This window comes from Lontra canadensis, unplaced genomic scaffold (genome assembly GCF_010015895.1).
Source record: "Lontra canadensis isolate GAN:19392208 unplaced genomic scaffold, GSC_riverotter_1.0 scaffold137, whole genome shotgun sequence".
NCBI lineage: Eukaryota > Metazoa > Chordata > Mammalia > Carnivora > Mustelidae > Lontra > Lontra canadensis.
Genome location: NW_022631131.1, coordinates 798,904 through 819,578, shown reverse-complemented (window position 1 = coordinate 819,578; position 20,675 = coordinate 798,904). Strand labels below are relative to the sequence as shown.

At 52.4% G+C, this 20,675-nt stretch overlaps 1 protein-coding gene across 2 annotated transcripts in view; it reads left to right on the top strand.

Annotated features, from left to right (window-relative positions):
- Positions 1-20,675, top strand: part of ASIC2 (acid sensing ion channel subunit 2) — a 965,442-nt gene that overhangs the window by 706,927 nt on the left and 237,840 nt on the right. The window contains exon 1 of one of the 2 annotated variants that reach the window (XM_032843251.1): positions 5,233-7,107. The exons of the other annotated variant lie outside the window; for it this stretch is intronic. Coding sequence (XP_032699142.1) covers positions 6,394-7,107 — 714 coding nt within the window. The 5' untranslated portion in view covers positions 5,233-6,393. Of the gene's footprint in view, positions 1-5,232; positions 7,108-20,675 lie in introns of those variants that run through there. 2 annotated transcript variants of the gene reach the window in all.

The following is a 20,675-nucleotide window of genomic DNA, read 5'->3' as shown; positions in this document are numbered from 1 at the left end:
TGCAAATATACCTTGTAATACTTTCCAGAGGCAAATGGAAATATCTTTGCATTACTTAGTTTGAGATGATCTCCACAAGAGCTTCTGTCCACCACTGTATCTAGCAAAGAGTTAATGAAAAAATCTGATAATAAAATGATAAGCTCTGTGTACCACCTTTTCAATAGGACCCTCTGTCCTTATTGGATGGGAGAGCAAGACAATGTGAAATGAGAAGTTGAAGAAAATAACAGAAGTTGGAATGAGATGTCAGAGGAAGGCAACCATAAAATAACTGAAAATACAGGGGAAAGGTGTGAAGAACATGGACTACAATTACTCGAGTAAATGGTATTCACAGAATGCAACCATTTGTGTAAGAAAAGGGGACATATGGAGGCTAAACGCACATAAGTATATTCACGAAGTACCACTAATAGATAATACAACAAATTGATGGCCTTAGTTGCCTCTGGGGAGGAAAAATGGGCGGCTGGGGGAGGGGAACGGGTAGAGGGACTTGCTTACTAGATAGACTCTTTATCCTTTTGTCCTTTTAGAGCCATGTGAATACTGATTTAAAAGTGGACTTTTAAAAAGATATTTCCTAGAGTGAGCAGAGAAGGAACTGGAAGTTAGAATTTGGATTCTGGTTCTGCATTTTTCAGTACCAATCCGTATGATTTATAGCGAGCCTCTCTGCTCTTCCCTCTTCCCTCTCAGCTTCCTCCCTTGAGAGAGAAGGGGTTAAATTAGATTCAATATCCAGCTCCCAGCTTTCAGGATTTGCCAGTCCATGTGGAGCACTGGGTTTTAGCAGAGTTCCCTCCAGAGCATGAGCCTATCGGTCCACTAGCCTCTGGACCTGTCCTTCTAGCCTCTGATCCTTCTCTGGTGGTTGAGGGCCCTCTTCTCCTACAGCTTAGTGCTGGTGAAGGATGGGCAACTGAGAGTTTGAATTCCAGTAAAATGAGGGTGGCCAAAAGTGCAAGACATATAAATAGATAGATAGATAGATAGATAGACAGACAGATAGATAGATAGATATCTGGTGAGTCTAAGAAAGAGCCCAGGAAAAGAGAGAACTAGGAGAAGTTAAGTGTAATCCAAGAAAGCCATGCATTGAGTGGAAAAAGCAGCGGGCATGCCAAAGCATGGGGAAAGGTAAAATGGACCAGCAACTCTAAAGCCAGCCCCATGGTGGAGGGTGGGAGGGGTGGGAGGCAAAAGTGTGCAATGGACTAAGACCACCATGGAGAAGTCCTCCTTGCTCTTTTCACCAGTGCAGGAATCTCCATCATGACCACTGGGCATTTGCTCAGGTTCTGTGATATGACAGCCAGGCCTATGATGGCCACCACAGAGGCCACCAGCAGCATGAACTAAGGCGGTATCAGATAGGACCACTAGGTTTCAGGCAGAGGTTGGGAGAAGAGAAAGGGGAGAGGGGAAAAGAAAAAGGAGAAGAAAGAAGGGGAAAGGAGAAGGAGGCAGAGTGACAGAGAGCCAAGGTCAGTAGAGATGGAAAAAGAAAGAGAAAAACAGATTTGGGTACACAGGTAAACCCACAAAAGCCCACCTGCCCCCTAAGATCAGTGAACTCTAGTACTGAAGGTCATATTGACTCATTACCATGAGCAGCAGAGTCTAAGCAGGGCCACCAGGAACCCATCGTTAGGGACCCCTCTCTCCACCCACCACGTCCAGTACATCTCAGAGCTAAGAGGGCAAATAAGAACCCACAGCCATCAGAAAGACTAGGGCCAGGAAAGACCAAGTCCAGAGTAAAGGGCTTTGCAGGGCTCGGTGGTCACATTCTAAGGATGTTGACCTGTAAGATACCACTTCAAGGGCAGCAAGTACAGGAGAAACCATTGTAGGATCTGGTCACATTTCTCCTGAGAAGAAAAGACTTACCTTGAAGAATTTGCTAGGTAGGCAGACTGGTGGAACTCCATTCAGCATCGTTGTACTTCAATTCTGTAAAGTATTTTGAATGGTTCCCATGTGCAGAAAAGATCAAACTTAGTTGTGCAGGCCTCCGGAGATAAACTAGGGGAAATGGGAAAAATGAACAAAATGACAGATTCCAAGTCGAAGAAAGGAAGAAGCTTCCAATGCTGCCAGATGTTCCAGAATAGAACTGGTTCCCGGTGGACTGTTCCTGAAGGGGTGTGTAGGAGGGATTCCTGTAGCAGGAGGGAGCAGGGCTGGGTGGCCCCTCAGTCGCTTTCCAATGCCGAGCAGTAGGGACTAGGGGCAAACAGGAACATCGGGGGCCTCTCAGGAAGCCTGATCAAGTCATCAAGTGTCGGCTCCAAAAATTGGATCATAAAAACAGAAGATCACATTGGCTTAAATTGACCTCCCCCTCCCAACAAACTCATTTGATGCGAGGAAGAGCTTATGCTTAGCAGGTGTAGTCACATACCAGAAAGCGTGCTGGCCAGCCAGGAAGGAGGCTTTGCTGTCACTGCACGCAAACATCACACAGAAGAAAAGGCCAGGGTGCCAGGTGTGGGGCAACAGATGTTTTAGAGATAAACAAGAAAAGGGCGATTTTCTTGAAAGCTTATTATTGGGAAAATCACAATGCTAAATTCCAATTTCTTGGTGGAGAGGTTATATGGGTCAGCTCAGGCACTGCCTCGCAAATCTGTTTTTCTGGCCAAGTGAGGCTGCCAGATCGGGAAAGCTAATTCTCATGTGCTGTCATTCAGCACAGCGCTGAGGGCAGACGAGGTATGGGAAAGGGTCTGAGAGCACGGCAGCTGGAGCCACAGCCTGGGTTCAAGGGCTGTGTGGCTTAGGGTGAGTAGTTCAACCTCTCTGTGCTGAGGATTCCCCTTCTTCAAAGTACAGAAAATAATGGTATTTACCTCATATAGTTATTTTGAGCATTAAGTACTTAGAACACTTGTTTTTAGTGTAAATAACTTAGAACAGGCCCTAGTGCTTAGAAAGTCCTATATTTATTTTATTATATGTTTATTATCACTTATCTTTATACTTGTGCAAGAAGCATGGTGGAAAGAGAAAATCTTGGACTTCGGAATGAGTTAGAGCTGAGTTCAATTCCTGCTCTCTGAGCTCTTGGTTCACAAATGTAAAAAGAGGACCAAAAATTCCTCCCTTGCAGGGCTGGAGTGAGGAATTAAATACGTTTGCATGCCCAGTTCAATGCATGACATACAGAAATATTCAAGAAATCCTAGTTCCTTTCCCCTTCTTCTGTCTCAGTGTGCTTCCTTGTCGTGCTAGGCACTGCGCTAAGAGGTAGGGACACAACTGTGAATGAGATGTAGTCCCTGTCCTCAAAGGGTTCATGTCCAGAAGGAAAGTCTGGATACACACAGTGACAAGGTACTACGGCAAGGGCCATTAGGGGTCCAGTTTCCTGGCAGGTGATGCTTAAGTTGGGGCTTTAAAAAAGAACAGACTTTGCCGAACTGGTGGAAATATTGGTCCGGGACATCATGGGGGGTAGGGAACTCACTACATACGTGTGCCACAGAGAGAGCCATCGATCCTTGTGGAGGGTCACTAGCCATCCCTGTGTCTACCTCTGGATTTCTGTGCCAAGACCCCAGGAGCCTCTGCAGGATACCCCTCCTCTCTCTGGGAAAGCAACCCATCTGGAGAATGATCAGGAAAACCAAAGGCACAGAAGACACTCAGGCAACCCAAATCAGCAGGTGTACATTTCAAGAGGGAAACTGCCAGAAAACAAACAGCCCCCAGCAGCTGAATAGATCAGAAACGTAGAATGCCCTAAAGGTTTCTGTAAGGCAGAGCTCCGTGCCAGCCCAGAGTTAGGACTCTGGAAGACGTTATATGCTTGCCCTGGCCGCTTCTTTCGCAACTGCGCTGAGCTCCAAAGGTCATCCCACTTTAGCCGGTATGTGCGTCACAGTGGCAACCCACAAGACCACTAGGACTAGGCTGGGAGCACCAGGGGATGAGCCTCTGGTAGAAGCCCCACAAAACTGGCAGATTCAGAGCCTTCCCCTCAAAGCCAGCAACAGACAGCTCCAAGGACCCCAAGGACCCTCTGTGCACCACTTACTGCCAGGAAGCTGCAGGAGCAGGATTCCAGCCCTGCCCTCCAGGCGGCTGGCCCAGAGAGATGAGGCCATGGGCTGCAGTAGAAAGAGCCAGGGCTTTGGGGATTGGGATGCTGAATCCCAATCCGAGACTTGCAGGCTGTATGACCTTGGGCATGTACTTGGCCTCTCTAGTCTCACCTGTGAAGTGGAGCTAGCAGTACACTATGAGTATGTTTCATCCAGCCTTCAAAATACACAAAAGTGGAATATTACAAAGGTTAAATAAAAATGTCCCAAAGTGCCCATGGGTCAGCGGGAGCCCCTAAGCCTGCCCAGGAGGGAAGGGCGACATCATCAGCCCTCAAACTGTAGGATCCCAGGGGTGAGAATGCAGAGATGAAGACTCCTGTCCTGGGAAGTCACAATCCTCCTTCCTGCCTTTCCAGGAGAGTTGTGCTGGCTGCCCGCTCCAGGGCTGAGCGGCAGATCCTTCCAACCCAGTAGTGGGGCCACACAGCTGGGAAGCTCCTAAGAGGCAGAGGTCACTCCGCCCAGCACCTCAACACACATACTACATACCACACACCCAGACACACACGCAAAACACACCAACCCACACACCACATCCAGGAACCCTACTCTGTATTGGCACATCAACACACCCATTCATACCCACCACCAAGTGCACACACACGCGCCCACACAGAACACACACACCAGCCCAGGCACCCTATCCTACACACATCACACCCCCTCGGGTAGCCACAGTCCGTCATCTGCAAATAAGCTCACATGCGCGAGATACACAGAAATACCCGTTCACACATACACACGCACAGCCTACCCACACTCAGGGCGTGACACCCTCACACACTTGTTCACAGGCCCACACTACACAGAGGATGATTCTCCGTAGGGCCCATTTCCCAGCCTGGAGTGTTCTCGCACTTATCTACATAGGGCCCCACAACCGGTTGTACCCCCACATTTCTCCCACAAGCCCGCACCCCCGGGGCACATCTGTGCAGCGCCTCCCCCACCCGGCAGCCGGCTCCAGCAAGAGGCTTCCCGCTCGGTGTGCAGCGGCCACAGTGGCCAGGAATTAAAATGCAGCGAGGAGGAGCCGGGCGCGTCAGCACCGCGTCTCCAGGAGCGCACAGCGCCCGCCGCCGCCGCCGCCCCGCCCGCCCGGAGCCGTGGGGCCAGCGAGCTGAGGAGCAGGTGCTCTAAGCCCAGCCGCGCCAGCGTCGCGCGGCCGCTGCCCAAGTTCGCCCGGTGCCCGAGGAGGGCCGGGCAACCCGGAGAGCAGCGCAGCCGGCCTTGCCGCCGCCGCCGCGGGCTTGGAGTCTTGAGAGAAGGACGCGCGGAGCAGCGAGTTCGGGTCACCCCGCCGAGAGAGGTGCAGCCGGGGCTCCGCAGTCCCCAGCTCCTGGCGCCGCCGGGGCAGGGAGAAGAACAGGCAGGGGGACAGCGAAGCTGGCCTTTTCTGGAGACTCGAGGCTCCCCGGAGAGTCGAGGGGAGAAGCGACACTTTCCTCTGGCCGGAAGCCCGGAAGGGGCCCAGCAGCGAGCAGCCTCCCGCAGGACGCCCCGAGAAGCCCCAAGCCCCAGGCGAGAGCGGACGCGTCGTACGCAGGGCTCGGGCGCGGGACTTAGGGGAGCCTTCGAGGGTGTCGGCCAAGCGCAGCCCGCGGAGCAGTGAGCGATCTCTCAGGGAAGGGGACGAGCTCAGCGGCCGGCTGAGCGACCCCTCGCCCCGGTACACACCCACCCCACCCGCGGCGCCTGAGCCGCGGTGCGCCTCTGGGGGCGCTCGTTCCCTGGCGCCTTCTCTCCCGGGTCCCAGCACCGCTGGGCTACCGGCTGGGCTGGCGGGGCCCTTAGGGATGTCCAAAGCAGGCATGGTGGCCGAGTGGCTGCTCTCCCCTGACCAGCGTAAAAGCTGGGGTTAGGCGGAGCAGGGGGGACTCGGCGCAGGGTCCCCCGAGGTCCAAGACGAGGGGAGGCGGGCGCAGCGCCCGGGCACCGGAGAGGCGGCGCCCGGTGGAGCCCCTCTAGAGGTAGCGGCTGGGCCAGGCACTCTGCAGGAAGACTAGGGGCCCGGAGAGCCCGGGAGGCGCTCGGGAGAGGCCAGGGCCAGGGGCGGCGGGCCGAAGCAGCGCTCCGTCCCGGGCGGGCGCCCGCGGAGGCGGCGGCGGCGGCGCCGGGCGGGCATGCCGCGCCACCGGAGCTCCTTTCGGGCGCACGCTTCCCTGGCGCGGGCTGCGCGCGGCGGCTGCTGCTGCTGCTTCCACTGCTGCTGCGGACTCCCATGGCGGCTCCGCCCGGCCGGGGCTGCCGCCGCTGCCGCCAGCCGCGGGCTGAATGAATGAGCCGGAGCGGCGGAGCCCGGCTGCCCGCGGCCGCGCTCACCGGCCCGGGACGCTTCCGCATGGCCCGCGAGGAGCCGGCGCCGGCGGCGGTGGCGGCGGCCGGGCAGCCCGGGGGCGACCGGGGCGGCGAGCGCGAGCGGGCGCTGCAGGGGCCGGGGGTCGCCCGCAGGGGGCGGCCGTCGCTGAGCCGCGCTAAACTGCACGGGCTGCGGCACATGTGCGCCGGGCGCACGGCGGCGGGGGGCTCCTTCCAGCGGCGGGCGCTGTGGGTGCTGGCCTTCTGCACGTCCCTCGGCTTGCTGCTGTCCTGGTCCTCGAACCGCCTGCTCTACTGGCTCAGCTTCCCGTCGCACACGCGGGTGCACCGCGAGTGGAGTCGCCAGCTGCCCTTCCCCGCCGTCACCGTGTGCAACAACAACCCTCTGCGCTTCCCGCGCCTCTCCAAGGGGGACCTCTACTACGCCGGCCACTGGCTCGGGCTTCTGCTGCCCAACCGCACCGCACGCCCGCTCGTCAGCGAGCTGCTGCGGGGCGACGAGCCGCGCCGCCAGTGGTTCCGCAAGCTGGCCGACTTCCGCCTCTTCCTGCCGCCGCGCCACTTCGAGGGCATCAGCGCCGCCTTCATGGACCGCCTGGGCCACCAGCTCGAGGACATGCTGCTCTCCTGCAAGTACCGCGGCGAGCTCTGCGGCCCGCACAACTTCTCCTCCGTGAGTTGCCCTCCGCGCGACCCAGCTCCCCGGGCTTCCCCGCGCGCTCCAGAGTCTGTAGGCCCTCCCCGCCCTCCTCCCCCAGGGTAGGGACACCAGACCATTGGCGGTGAGGTGACATCATTCCAGAACGCCAAGGCGGAACCCACTCTTGGGTCCCCTGAGCCTTGTCCTCCAGGTGGTGGGAAGTTGGACACAACTGTAGGGGGAGTGACCTTGCTCACTTGTCCCGGCCTCTCCCCTTCCGGTGTCAGTCCCCAGGCCCCCAGCTCTTGTCTTCATGGTCCCCTCTGTGAATGCTAGCCCTTTGTCCCGGACCTCACCTCTGGTCCACAGGACTCCGGACAATTGCCCGGTGTCTGGGGTGAAGGGATGGGACGAGAGGGAAGCACGTCTTGTGGGTTTGTTGTTTTTGGGAAAATCAACAAGAAGCTCTTCGAAAGGGGGCCATCAGCAAAATCTCGCTGCTCTAAGCAGCTTCTGCCTGAGTTCCAAAACACTTGGAATCTGGGAGGACTTGGGAGGAAACGCCCAGAATATGAACCGACACTGAAACTGTAGCTGGTTAGGTGGAGAACTCAGCAGCCCCTTCTGCTGCTTTTTAAATAAAGCTCTGTCTTAAGCATCCAAGGGAATTGAGAGCGGTGGGCATCTGTGGGGTCCTTGACCCCTGGAGGTGAGTGTGGGTCCTGGGCTGGAGGAGCCACCCCCTGCCATGGGGAAAACAGCCTCGGAGAGATATTGATTCGAACACCAGGGGCCAGGAGAAGCTGTGCTTGGGGTTTGTAAACCATTTGCTGTGCTGGTTCCCCCACGCTGTGGGTCTAGATAATGCAGCTGTCAGACAGAAGGTATCTGCCTTGCACCGTCTGCCTTGGAGGAGTTCTTGTGCCAAGCCCCAGCGTGGCACAAGCCTGTCCAGTCATTCATGTGTAAACGCACCTTAGGTGGGTTTGGGTTTTTCCACTAATGTGGGAAAGGTGGGCTGCGTGTTTATTTGTCATGCTCTGATGGTGATTTTACCAACCCTTTTGCCTCCCTCCTAACGGTCTTGTATCTGCCCAGGTTTTTCCTGTTGTGGTAAAGGGATGCCGCCATTCCAACAGGTGGTGGCTCAGAATCCTGTCAGGCCAGGCCTCTGATTGGCTAATTGGGCTCGTCCTTGTCTAGGATGGTGATTCTGGCTTCGGTCTTGCTCTCTTTGCATTGCTTTATGGAGAACAGCCCTGACTTATCCATTCCCTAAACACCCCTTACTTTCTGGGCTTTTCAGCCTACCTTGGAGGAATCCCTAGCCTACTGGTTGCCCTGCCTGCTTTAGCAAGCAGAGCCTGGTAATGCATGCTTCCAAGTGACTCCTTTCAGTCGTCAAGCACAATGGTGACTTCTACAGAGATGAAGGAATGAGATGAACAATGCCTTGTTTATGTTTGGCTGACCACTACCTAGCAGCCTCTAAAGTTAGACTAAAGTTCAATGTTATATTCAACTATCAGCAACCCCTGGCTTTAGCTTCAAGTTGTGTAACAGGGCTCACCAAATAGAATCGTGCATGATGGCTCTACACGTGTGCAGAATTAAATCCCAACAGCCAGTGTTCATTTTTGACATTCCCACAACCCTGCATTAGTGAGGAGTTTTTTTCCCATTATACAGATGAGGAAAATGAGGCTCCATGATGCTCCAAAGCTCAGAGCCAGTAAGTTGAAAGTTCAGCTTGGCAAACCATCAGATGAGTTACATGGAAGCCACACATAGCCTTCCTCTCTGAGCCGGGGCTTCTCTTCTATTAGAAGACCTCCTGCATAGGACTCTTGCCCTCCCCCACCCTACCAGCTCCCACCCCTTCTCTGAGCATGGCTGGGAGAGTGGCAAGTGGAGCCCCCCTAGGGGGTGCAGGTAGTCATAGCCTTGACCGCATGCTACGGGGGTCTAACCCACCTCATACGGTACCTTCAGGAACCACCTGACCTCAGTCTCCCCAGCAGGGATGGCCATGAGTTGAAGCAACCAGGACCCTTCCCACGGGGGCACACCCTTCTCTCACTAGCCTGTACCCTGCCTACCTTCAGCTGAAGAGCTTGCAGGCACCGCTCCCCCACCCCCCCAAGCAAAACAAATATCTCCATTCCCCAGGGATGTGTTTCTAGAGACTCAAGTGACCCCTGGTGGCTGGCTTTCTATCATGACCCTGCACTGGGACTTTCCAGCCCTTTAACACTTCATGCTGTAGTTTTTTCCAAGTATCTCAGAATTAAAGGCTGCAGCATCCCTTTCTCTGTGGAAGCCAGAAGCCAGGAGAGCATCAAATACACAGCAGACCCGTCAGGATTATTTTTCCAGTAACTACAAGACCCTGGCTCAGACCTTTGTTGTCTTTGGTGGTGGGGACTCTAGGGTAGCAGGTAAGAGCCGGAAGGGATGGTTCAGATCCTGAGATTACCACTTACTGTGTGCCCTCTGGACAAGTGGCTTAGCCTCTCTGTTCTTTAGTTTCCTACTCCATCTAGTGGAGGTAACAAATATGTCATATTTGTTGTGCCTGGATGGATAGATGGATGGATGGTCATATGCATATACATAAAGAGGGTGGGGCTCTTAAGGCAATGCTGGCCCCCATCAAAATGTTGCCTTTAAATGATACTTGCCTCCTACCTGGTCCGTTGGCCTCCAGCTCAGTGCTCCCTCCCTGCCCCCATCCATCCCCTGTACTACAGTCAGAGTACTCGTTCCAAAGTTCTACTCAAAGCATATCATCCCACCTCTTAAACCCCTTAAAATCCCAGGCTGTCCTCAGGCTCGGCACCTGCACCTTGCCTGGCTTCTTGCCCCAGTCTCTCTGGTACCGCATACCAAAGCTCTGTGAACAGCTTACAACAGCTGGACCACTGCTCCCCAGGCCTCTCTGCCTTGCTCCCCACGGTCCTCTGCTGCTGTAAGTGCTCCCTGCCTCCGCACCCCCACCCTGCACTCACTGCCTCACCTGCCTCAGGATACTACTCATCCTTTAGCATCCAGCCCTGAGGGCTCTGCTTGGGAGCTCGTCCTGACTGCCTCACTCTCCACTTCCAATCACCAAGCAACTGATGCCTTCCTCCTTTCTACCCCTCTGCTGCCTCATTTAGGTGTCGGGCCTCACACCTACTGGTCTGTGTCTGTCCCTCCCTCCAGAGTCACGTCTGATTTCCCCGACCTCTCCAGCACCCGGCACAGAGGCTGACACATAAATGTTGAGGAAAGTTCTGGGCAATGAATCCATTCCTTCACCAGGTGCCCCCAAGACGACTTCTTGTCTTGGAAGACCCTCACCAAGACACTTGGCTTACTTTCTCTAGGGAACACCAGTGGAATGCATTTCCAATAAGCATTTATTCCTTTGTGGGTTAGAGGCGGGGAGTGCAGAGCAGCATACCAAGCATTCCCCAAAAGCCTGTGCTTCCCAAGCCTGAAGAGGACCAGTGCAACAGATGAAGAATGGGGTCTCAGAGGAAGCCTTTGGGGGTATGTGCCAGCTGGCCGCCAAAGTCTCCTTCCACCTAGCTAGTCTCACGTCTGGAAATAAACTTGGCCGGGGAGAGAGGAGTATTGTGAAGAGGCGTGTCTGTTGGCTTTTATTCTCTGGTCCATTCGGGGTGTGTTTATTTGCAGCTCCTCTGTTTGTTATAGCTGTGAAAGGGTTAATCACTCAGTGGGCAGGACAAAGCAGCTCCTGCTTTTAAACGCCCACGTTCTTTCTCTGGCCCTAGCAGAGGACCTCTGGCTCTGCTTTGCAGGCTCTGACCCTCCTGGATTGTCCTGGGGGTGGAGGGAAGCGGCCTTCCCAGTAAGTGGCAGGACGCAGAACTGTGAGGCTGAGATAGCTGGGACTAGGGCCTCCAGAGAGGGAGGGAGGGGTTGGGGACAGGGGCTGACAGGGCGATCAGGGTCGTCTGCAAGAACAAGGAGCAGCGACCCTCTCTGGGGGAAGGCATGGTTCAGGGGAGTCATCAGCCAGACCTAGCGTGGGCCTCTGGCTCTGCTGCTTTCTAGCTGTGTGCCTTGGGCAGATGCTTGACTCTCATACCTCTGGTAATAGTGCCTGCCTCACCGTGCTGGGACGAAGACATGTGGGCAGAGGCTGATTGTATGATTTGGATCAAGAGATTGGCACAGTCATCATATCTGGGGGTAGCAATTATAAATTATTCTCAATTTAATTATCATATCTTACCGTGACCACTTACCTGAGTGGGGATAGGCTCATTTCCTGGTTCATTCACTCCATCAACCTGTGTCTGCTGAGTGTCAACACTATGTCAAGCTCTGTCCTAGCTGCCGGGGGCATAAAACAAAATAATTATTAACATTAATATTAATTATGGTTAAGGTATGAGATGTGTGAACAGATGCCAATACAGAGTGCCCGGGTGCAATGTGGGCTTAGAGGAGTCCCCAGGTGAAACTGGGGACCTCTGAAGGCTTCCTGGAGGAGGTGACATGTAAACTGAGCCGTGAAGGCTAATTAGGATTTCCAAGGTAGAGAAAGAGGGAGAGGGGGACAGCATGTATAAATGTGAGTCCAGAGGTGTGAAACGATGAGGTTGAACACAGGCTTCTAGGCCCTGAGAGTGGTTCGGGGTATCTGGAGGGAGGGGCCGGAGGCCTTGAGGAGGAGGAGAGCAGAAGGGTGATAACACAATGCTATGATGGATGCCTGGGGGTCAAACTACATTTTTAAACTTTGTAGTAAATCTCTGACTTCTTTCACTTCTGGCTATTAGACCATGTGTCATCTGTGTCCCACCCCCATTCCTCACTCCATCAGGGTCATTCCTCCCTGAACCCTTCCCCTTTTCTTGCCCCCTTTTGCTGGGGTCAACCTTGAGCCCAGATTTTGGTCTAGTCTATGTACCAAAAGCCAAGGAAGGAGCATTTGGTTTCATCACACTTTGTTACAGCAAGTGGGCTGACTGCTCCAAGCCAGCGACAGAAAACAAGAAATCATTTTAGCAACATATTGTTTAAAATCAGCAAATTCAGTTGAAATGGTGCTAGGCCAGGCAGTCCAGTAGTTGTGAGGATGGATGGCTTTAGGGAGGCAAGAAAGATACTTCTGCCTTTAGAGAAAGAGGAGTAAACGAGCTAATACATGTAAAGTGCTTAGAACAGTTTCTGGCACCAAGTAAAGGACTCAATAAATGTGAGCTATTTCCTTTATTATTACTTGCAGTGAGCAATCCGAGTGAAGGACGAAGGCAAATAGCGTTGGGCAGCTGTGATACGCCAGGCCCGGGCTGGGCACACTGCATGCCATCTCCATTCTTGCAATAACCCTAAAAGGTTGTGTGATCATTCACATTTTACAGATGGGCAATTGCAGCTCAGGGAGGGACTGTAGTCTGCCCGGAGTCACAGAGCCAGCAGGTGACAAACCTGGAATCTGAACCCAAGTCCTCACGACCACAAAGGGGCATTCGGCTGGATGGAGAAGGAGCAGCTCGGGTCGGAGGTGGGGGTGTGCTGGGAAGACCGAGCCAGGCTCAGCGCCGCCCTGACCAGCCGTGTGACTTTGGCCTCAGGATCTTCCTCTGTGAAAGGAGGGCATGTGCCAAATGACCAAAGGGACTTAGCTGAGAAGTTCTCCGTCCAAGGGAGCATTCAGGGGAAAATACGGCTTAACTACTGCAGATGGCCTGGGCTTTTCAGCCAACCGTCTCTTTTCTTTGCAGAGCTGAAACAGTGATTAAGGGGGAAATGTACAAGTTATTGAAGTGCTGGAGATAGGATGGCCATTAAACAGACATTTATACAAGGAACATTAGAAGAACTCTACCAGTGATTTTACTTCGGGGAAATTAGTTTAGGGAATCAAATGCAAGCTCTACTCAGGTCTGCAGATATCCAAATGGACTGTCAGGTTGATTTTGATAGTGGCTGCTTGGGGGCTACTGTGGCCAGTCGTGAGCACATCAATCAGATGTCTGCCCAGTTGAGAGGAGCTGGAGGAGTAACCAGACCATTTGGTTTATACACCCATCGCTTTGATTCTCCTAAGTGGTTTGCTTGGATCAGCCACTCAGAGATCCAGCCAACCAACACCCATGGAGTGCCTAGTGAGTGCCAAGCAGTGGGCCACAAAGATGACAATAAATTTACTCGGTTTCTGGTAAATAGGCCTGCAAGGGTCAGTGTGCTTCATGGGGGTGATGGGGGCCTGAAAGGAGCTACCCATCACACAGGGAGGGGACCGGGCATGGGACAGCCCAGGATTTGGATTGTGCACCTCTCATGTAAATATTCATGTCAATTTCACCAGCTTTGAATGGGAGTTATGGAACCCATTTTACAGATGAGAAAACTGAGGCTTGAGAAGGCACAAACTCACTGCTGGAGGGCAGCAGAGCCAGGATTCAAACGAAGGTCCATCCAGCCCCAAAGCTGACACTCTTTTTTTCTATGACCCCATTCTGCCAATGCTCAGAGATGCCAGTAAGTCCCAGTCCTTCCAGAGAAGGTATCCTTCACCACCTTTCAAACCTTTGCTGGAAGTCTCTTTCACTCTAAATTGGTGTGGGCCCCCGAAATCATCCTGCTTTCCGAGGCCTGCAACCAGGAGCAGAGATGGCCGTGTATCCTCCATTCCGTCACCACACAGGGGGATCAGGCATTGTGAAAAGTCTTTGTTTGGCCATAGTCCAAACTAAATCACTATTTTCGTTCCTTCAAGGACGTTGGTACTCGTAGTCTTGTCTAACGAAATGTTGCCAAACTGAGCTCCAGCTCAGACCCGCGCTCACAAAGGCATAAGTCACCCGTCATTAGAACAGGACTTGGTGATAAAGCAAACGGAGGCCACGAACTCCCTTGGGAAGTTTGTTCTCCTGAGCCTGTCGAGGATCTCCCCTCACACCACTGTTTCTACTATTAATTTGCCCAAGACATCGTTTCCTCGGATCCCACACAGACTTGTTGAGCTCCTACTCTCTGCCAGGAACCCTTACGTTCATTAGTTTATCTCGCCCCACTACAGACTGGAGAAAAAAGTCTTCTTTTCTCCCTGGTACAGATAAGGAAACAGAGGTGCAAAGCGGTTTGCTAACTTGCCCAAGGTCAGAGACAGGAACTCTGAACTCCAGCTTCCAAAGTCAGTGCTCTTGGCCCTACATCGTGGTTGATCCCAAAAAGAAACCCCAGTCCAGCTCTGGCCAGCAAACTTGCATTTCCAATCAGTAGGGGCCTTATTACCTGGATAGGCGATCAGAATATGCACTACCGTCTCATTTTATCCCTACAAGAGTGGAGGGTGTATTCTGCCCCCTGTGGCCTGCCTGACTTCAGAAAGGGGAAGCGACTGGCCTACGGTCACGTGGCCCAGGAAAAGAGTCAGAATTTGGATTCAGATCTCCTTGGCTCCTCTGTTTCTGCTCAGGGTGGGTTTAAGGGGATTTCACCAACCTTAGCAGATTTTCTTAGGGACAAAGCAGTGGGACCCTGAGTGCTTTGCAGAAAAAGATCAGGGCTAAGACTGGCTACTGCAGAGAGGTGATGATTTCCTCCTTTATCTCTGCCCTGAGACTTCCTGCCTTCCCAGGCAGGGAAGTATCCTTCCCAGTATACTCCAGTTAACTGTGGATGAATGGAGAGCACTCTAGGCCCATGCTTCTCAAACTTGAGCATACCCAGATTCCTGGGCCCCCCGCAGAGACCCTGATCTCCTGGGTCTGGAACAGGGCCCAAGCTTTGCGTTTCTGAAAGCTGCCACATGATGCAGATGCTGCTGGTCTGTGGACCACACTTGGAGAGGCAAAGCCCATCTGAGGGCTCCCTAAAGTCCCTTGAGTGCTGCGAAAGAGGGATCAGTGGGCCATCTCCATAAGGCATGAGTCACTGGGTCTATAAACGTGCACGGGGAATGTGAATGTCCACTCTGGCATGGCCAGTGTCCCTTAAACCAAAATGCAAAGGCCATCTGGTAGGCTGAATAATGGCCCCTTGAAATGGCCACAGCCTCCTCCCCAGAACCTGTGAATGTATTACCTGACATAGCAAAAGGGGATTCGTAGATAATTAAGGGTTTTGAGATGGGGAGATTATCCTGAATTATCCAGGGGGGCTCAACATAATCACCAGAATCTTTATAGGGGGGTAGGAGGGCCGGAAGAAGACATCACCACGGAATCAGAGACCAGAGAGAGTCAGAAGACTCTGTAGTTCGAAGACACTACATTGATAGCTTTGAAGATGGAGGAAAGAGCCCATGAGTCAGGAAAGCAGGTGGGCTTTAGAGGCTGGAGAGGCAAAGGAAACATTCTCCCCCCAGAGCTTCCAGAAGGAGTGCAGCCTGGCTGACAGCTTCATTTTAGCCCTCTGACCTCCAGAACTCTATACTAATATGTTTGTGTTGCTTGAAGCAGTTGTGTCTGTGGTAGTTCATTTCAGCAGCAACAGAAGACTCACAGCAGCTTCCTCGGTTGTATAAAACTCTCTCTACTATACACTTGACTCCGCATATTGAACCAGCCTGGGTAGGTTTAGATCAGGGTGTGTTCCAAAGCCAAAAAATAAAAGAATCCAGGACAAACAAGCAGCGAGGCTGAAAAACTAGTCAATGTGAGGGTAACTAACTGTGCTTATACTCGTGCAAGATTGGGAGTTTGGACCCCAGAATCTTAGAAAAGAGGAGGTTGGAGAACGAGGAAGGAGGTGGCGTCAGGGGTAAGACAGACTCAAGTTCAAAGCCCAGGTCCTCCGGATCCTAACTGGGTGACTGTCGGGAGTTGCTTACCTTCACTGGGACTCTGTTTCCCTGTTTGTAGAATGGAGATCATACCTTTCAGGCAGGGTGGTTGTGAAACTTACAGGCAAAATATTAATCCATTGAAAAATTATTTATTGAGAGGCAGCTCTGGTCTAGTCCTGGTGGATACAAGTTGAGTATCAGTGCAGAACGTACCCCTGCTCTCTTAACTATAAAATCACAGACGTGTAGGCACGGGCTACATGTAAGCTATCACTGTCATCCTCCTCATCATTACTAACAGGTGACACCCCTCACTTCCGGTCCCCGGAAGAATCATGCGCTAACAGTGGCCTTCTCTGTATCGTCACAGTCCCAGCCAGGATCCTCTTGTAGCTTTCATGTCACACCTCCATGGGTAGGTCAGCGCCTTTTAGGGTCGCTTCCCCCACTTAGTACCCCGACCAAAGTGAAAAAATTCAGAGAGGGAGAATGAGTTGCTCGAGGTTACCTCGAAAGTCCCAGGGAAGCTTGAAAGACCCTGAAGATATCTGTGCTTAAGCCTATAGACGACGATTTTGTATCACAGGGGTATCTGTTTCTTCCTCTGAGAACTTACTCTTTTCCCAAAATATGTATGCTGGTCATCCCCTTCTGATTCCAGTGGCATATCTGATCTGAAGGTTGTTGATGCTCTGATCTCTGAAGTGAAGGGTTTAATCTTCTCTTGGAACCCCTCCCAACGAAAATTATTTTCCCACTTTGAAATGGCACGGGCATCCACTGTGAACTCACATCCATAAATCTAAGCCTACAGCTCAGGAAAGCTGATGAGCTTTGATTCTGCTTCTCAGTACAGTCTCACAGAGCAAATTATGGCAAGAATTTGATTTATAGAAGCACCTCAAAGGCTCTGGAGTGAGACGCGTGTTTATTCACTTTATTACCGTTTATTTTACACTATCTCTTTATGCTCCCCGCACATGGATTTGAAAGACTATTTGGATAGATGCTTATGACCTGCCAGTTTGCACAGCCCTGTTGAGGAACATGGATCTCTTTGGCAATGCTGCCAACGGCTCACCATGGGGGTCCTTCTACCTGCGCAGATACAACACACAGGCTTGGAGGCCCTGGCCCGGGGTTCTCGCCCGAACTTCCCCAGCTCTGAGCTTCTGAGGTTCTTGATGTAGATCTCCAGCTGCAAGCCAGGGATGTATACAGTCAGGCTTGATTTAAGATTCAAATATCTCAGAACAGCTGGGGATATTTAACATCGCTATAATTACATTACATTTTTGACAGTACATGGAGTGAGAGCCTTTGTGTGTGTGTGTGTGTGTGTGTGTGTGTGTGTGTGGTTGAATATTCGATGAGCATCAAATATTTTAACCAGCCAGGGAAACACAACTGCATATTTCACACCCAAGTAGTTTTGTTTTTAAAATGCCTGGGGTGGGCGTCTCAGGTCCAGTCCGTTGTCATTAAGTCTCTTGAAAGGCAAGAGCTCCATCCCTGTGGCCGGGGAGCTGGGTTAGCTGGGCCGCCGAGAGAAGGGAACGGGCAGGAGTCAAGAGGGCAGTCCTGCACGCCCGGGGTGACCCATGAAGGCTAGGATGTCACTCCCGCCCACTCTCCGTGGTGTGAAAAGGAAGCCGAGGGTCGGAGAACAACTGGAAACTTGCGAGAAGCAACATTGCTGATAAATGACAAAGCTAGGGTCAGCTCAAGCCTCTGTAGAGGCGTGGCCAACAATTTGGGCGTCCCGGCTGATGGCAAGAGGTGGGATGGAGGAGCGGAAACAAGGCAGAGAAGACCAACCGTGTGCCCGCTCTGTGCCTCCCGTCCGTCTTCCCCAGCCCTCCAGGATGCCACCCTTGGATCCAGTGCTGTTACGTCCATTTTACAGATGACAGAACCAAAACTCACTCAAGTAGAGAAGCGGTGGTGGGGATCTGCACCTCATGTTTTTAGAGAATCACATCTTGGATAGTTGATTTCCATTTATCCCTGGCTACCTCTGTTGCCCACCACCCCCCTCCCCGCCCCTCCCCTGCCACCTGCTCTGAGAATCTTCTCCAGCCAGTGAGGTGGGAAACTCCCTATTACCTTGTCTGACCTCCCTCTCCCCAGCCCTACTGGAGTCGGAGGTTCTTGGCCCTGAGTTACAAAGCCAAGTCACTTGGTTGCTGCTCCTGCTTTTCCGGTTTCATGCCTTTGTTCAGACTCTCGTTTGCCCCTGGACCTGGTCTGCCGTCCCTGCCAGTGAGCCCCGTCTGTGCTGCAGGCCGTGGGCTCAGATGGGCGCCAAGTATGCCTGGAAGGGGGCACCAGCCTCTGAGGATGGGGAGGGGAGGAGGGGCAAGGAAGGTGGAAGGAAGCCTGGTGTCTCTGCCTGCACTTTTTTCTGGGGTCTGCATGTTTTTAACCACGTATAGCTGTAACTAATACAAACAAACACAGGAAACAAAAGTACCATCTGAAAGATTTCCCACCTGTTCTGGGGTTGCCCCACTCCTCTGCATCTGGAAAGCCAGGAGGCTCATCCTTCCAACCAGACTCACAGCCTCTGCCACTCCCAAGGCTCTTTCCTCTCTTGCTCTTTCTTCCTTTCTTTCTTTTTTCCTTTCCTTCTTTCTTTCTTTTTTTCTTTCTTTCTTTCTTTCTTTTCAAGATTTTGTTTATTTATTTGACAGAGAAAGCAAGAGAGGGACACAAGTGGGGGGGGGGAGTGGGAGAGAGAGAAGCAGGCTTCCAGCTGAACAGGGAGCCTGATGTGGGGCTCAATCCCAGGACCCTGGGATCATGACTTGAGCCGAAGGCAGATGCTTAATGACTGAGCCACCCAGGTGCCCCCCTCTCTTGCTCTTTCACTGCAATCCTCTCCATCTGCTCAGCTTGCTGTCATTAGACCATCACCTCCTGAGGGCAGGGGCGATGCTAGTCTTACGGCCACCCCATTCCTCATAGGTAACAAGGGCTCTGTCTGGGTACCGACTAGCCAAAGCGGGAGAAAGGATTGGTACCACCAAAATATATGTGGACTCCTTCTGTTGTTCATGAATCCATTCACTGAAGAGTTGTCCGGAGCCCATGTGTGTGGGCTGTTGTGTTCCATGTGCCATATAGGAGAAATGGATAGGGCCCATCCCTCACAGAGCTCACATTCTGGAGATCCGTGCATGAGCTCCATGACAATCAGAATGATCAGGAAGGCTTATTTAAGTATCCCCAGCCCCAGCCCATGACTACTGAGTCAGAATTTATGGGGGAAAGCTCTAGCAATGTATTTTTAACACACAACTCCAGGTGATGGAGGAGTTTAGGAAAACATTCTATGATGAGAGGTGTGACACAGATAATATAGAAATAAATGAGTGAATGTGATGGTTTTGATATTAAAGACAGTGAAGGCAAACCAGTCAAGGACCCTGCACTAGGGAATGGCTGGAGGCTCCCTGAAGATGGGGCTAAGGAAAGGACTGATTCTTCTCCAAGGAGATGGCATCTTTGCTGAGAAGGAGAAGCCAGTCAGGGATCCAGGGAAAAGCATTCACGACAGAGGGATCAGCAAACTAAAGGTCTTGGGGATGGAATTGGGGGGTGTCTTCCTTCCAACTCTGGAAATTCTAACCCCAGTAGCTCCATTCTGTTCTTTGTTCTGTGAGTACATCTGCCTTCTTCCAAAATGGAGCTGCCTCTCTCACCCACACAATGTGAGAGAACAACATGATTCCAGTGGTTCTGGAAATACTGACCTTCGGAATGCTAATGCAATGTAGCCTTAGGTCCTTAGGCTGAGCTCGCCTTGGAAAAAATAACTCTACGTAAGCAGAAAGAAACAAAAACAAAACACAGTCTCAAGAATCCAATTGCAAATCCCCATCTCAGGGCAGCTCGGCGAGACCAGTGTGGCCGGTCCTTTCTTTAGAATGCCACGTCCTGCCTAATTAGCGCCATGTTCCTCTGCTGATTCATCTTCATGAGGGCAAGGTCTGCTACCTTTGACTCCCAGATGGATTTTCCTCATTCATCTTCTAAGGTGTCAGGTCCGAATGGCTGGTTGTCCACACTGAAAACAGGCCCCTTCACCGGCCTTTCTGTTTCCCAGAGAGCCTGTGTATTTTCCACCTCTGTTTATCTCCATGACAACTGTGTGATCAAAAAGCAAACCTCTTGTTCCCATTTTACAGGTGTGATAGGAAGGCTCAGAGGGGAAACTGGGTTGTCCAAGGGCATCTGACTAGTACCAGAGCCGATCAGTCCTGACTCCTGCTCTGGTCCTGCCCCTGCCCCTGGTGATGAGTCACACCTGGGGGACAAAAGCCTGTGCCCTTCCACAAGCCTCAAGGTCATGGTCACCTCCTGGGGGAAATCTTCCACAATACCTCTGGAGGGCTTTGCAAAACCTAGTCAGGGAGTTGAACTCTCAGCTCGACGGTGTCTTGGTCACCTGCAAACAGAATTTCTCAACTTCAATAAATTAACTGCCAACCTTCCATAACAATCACGGTGACCCGTGCATGTCGCTGCTGTTGCTGGGGCACAGACCACATTTTAAGCAGCGGGGCTGTAAAAGGCGGGAGGGAAAGGCAGCATGGAGTAATAGAGGAAGAAGGGACCGCCCTGTCCCGAATCCCGCTCTGTCCAGGCTAGACTCACAGGCTGCTGCTACTTAGAATTACAGTCAGCACAAGGATTGGTAAGTCTCCATTACAGATAACTCTTTCCCTTTGTCTTTATATGAGACTGAAATGACTAGTCATTTAGGGAGACCGTGTGAATGGAGAAATGACAAGGGAGTGGCAGACCTCCAAAATGAGTCCCCTCCCCCCGCCTCCGCCCGACGTTC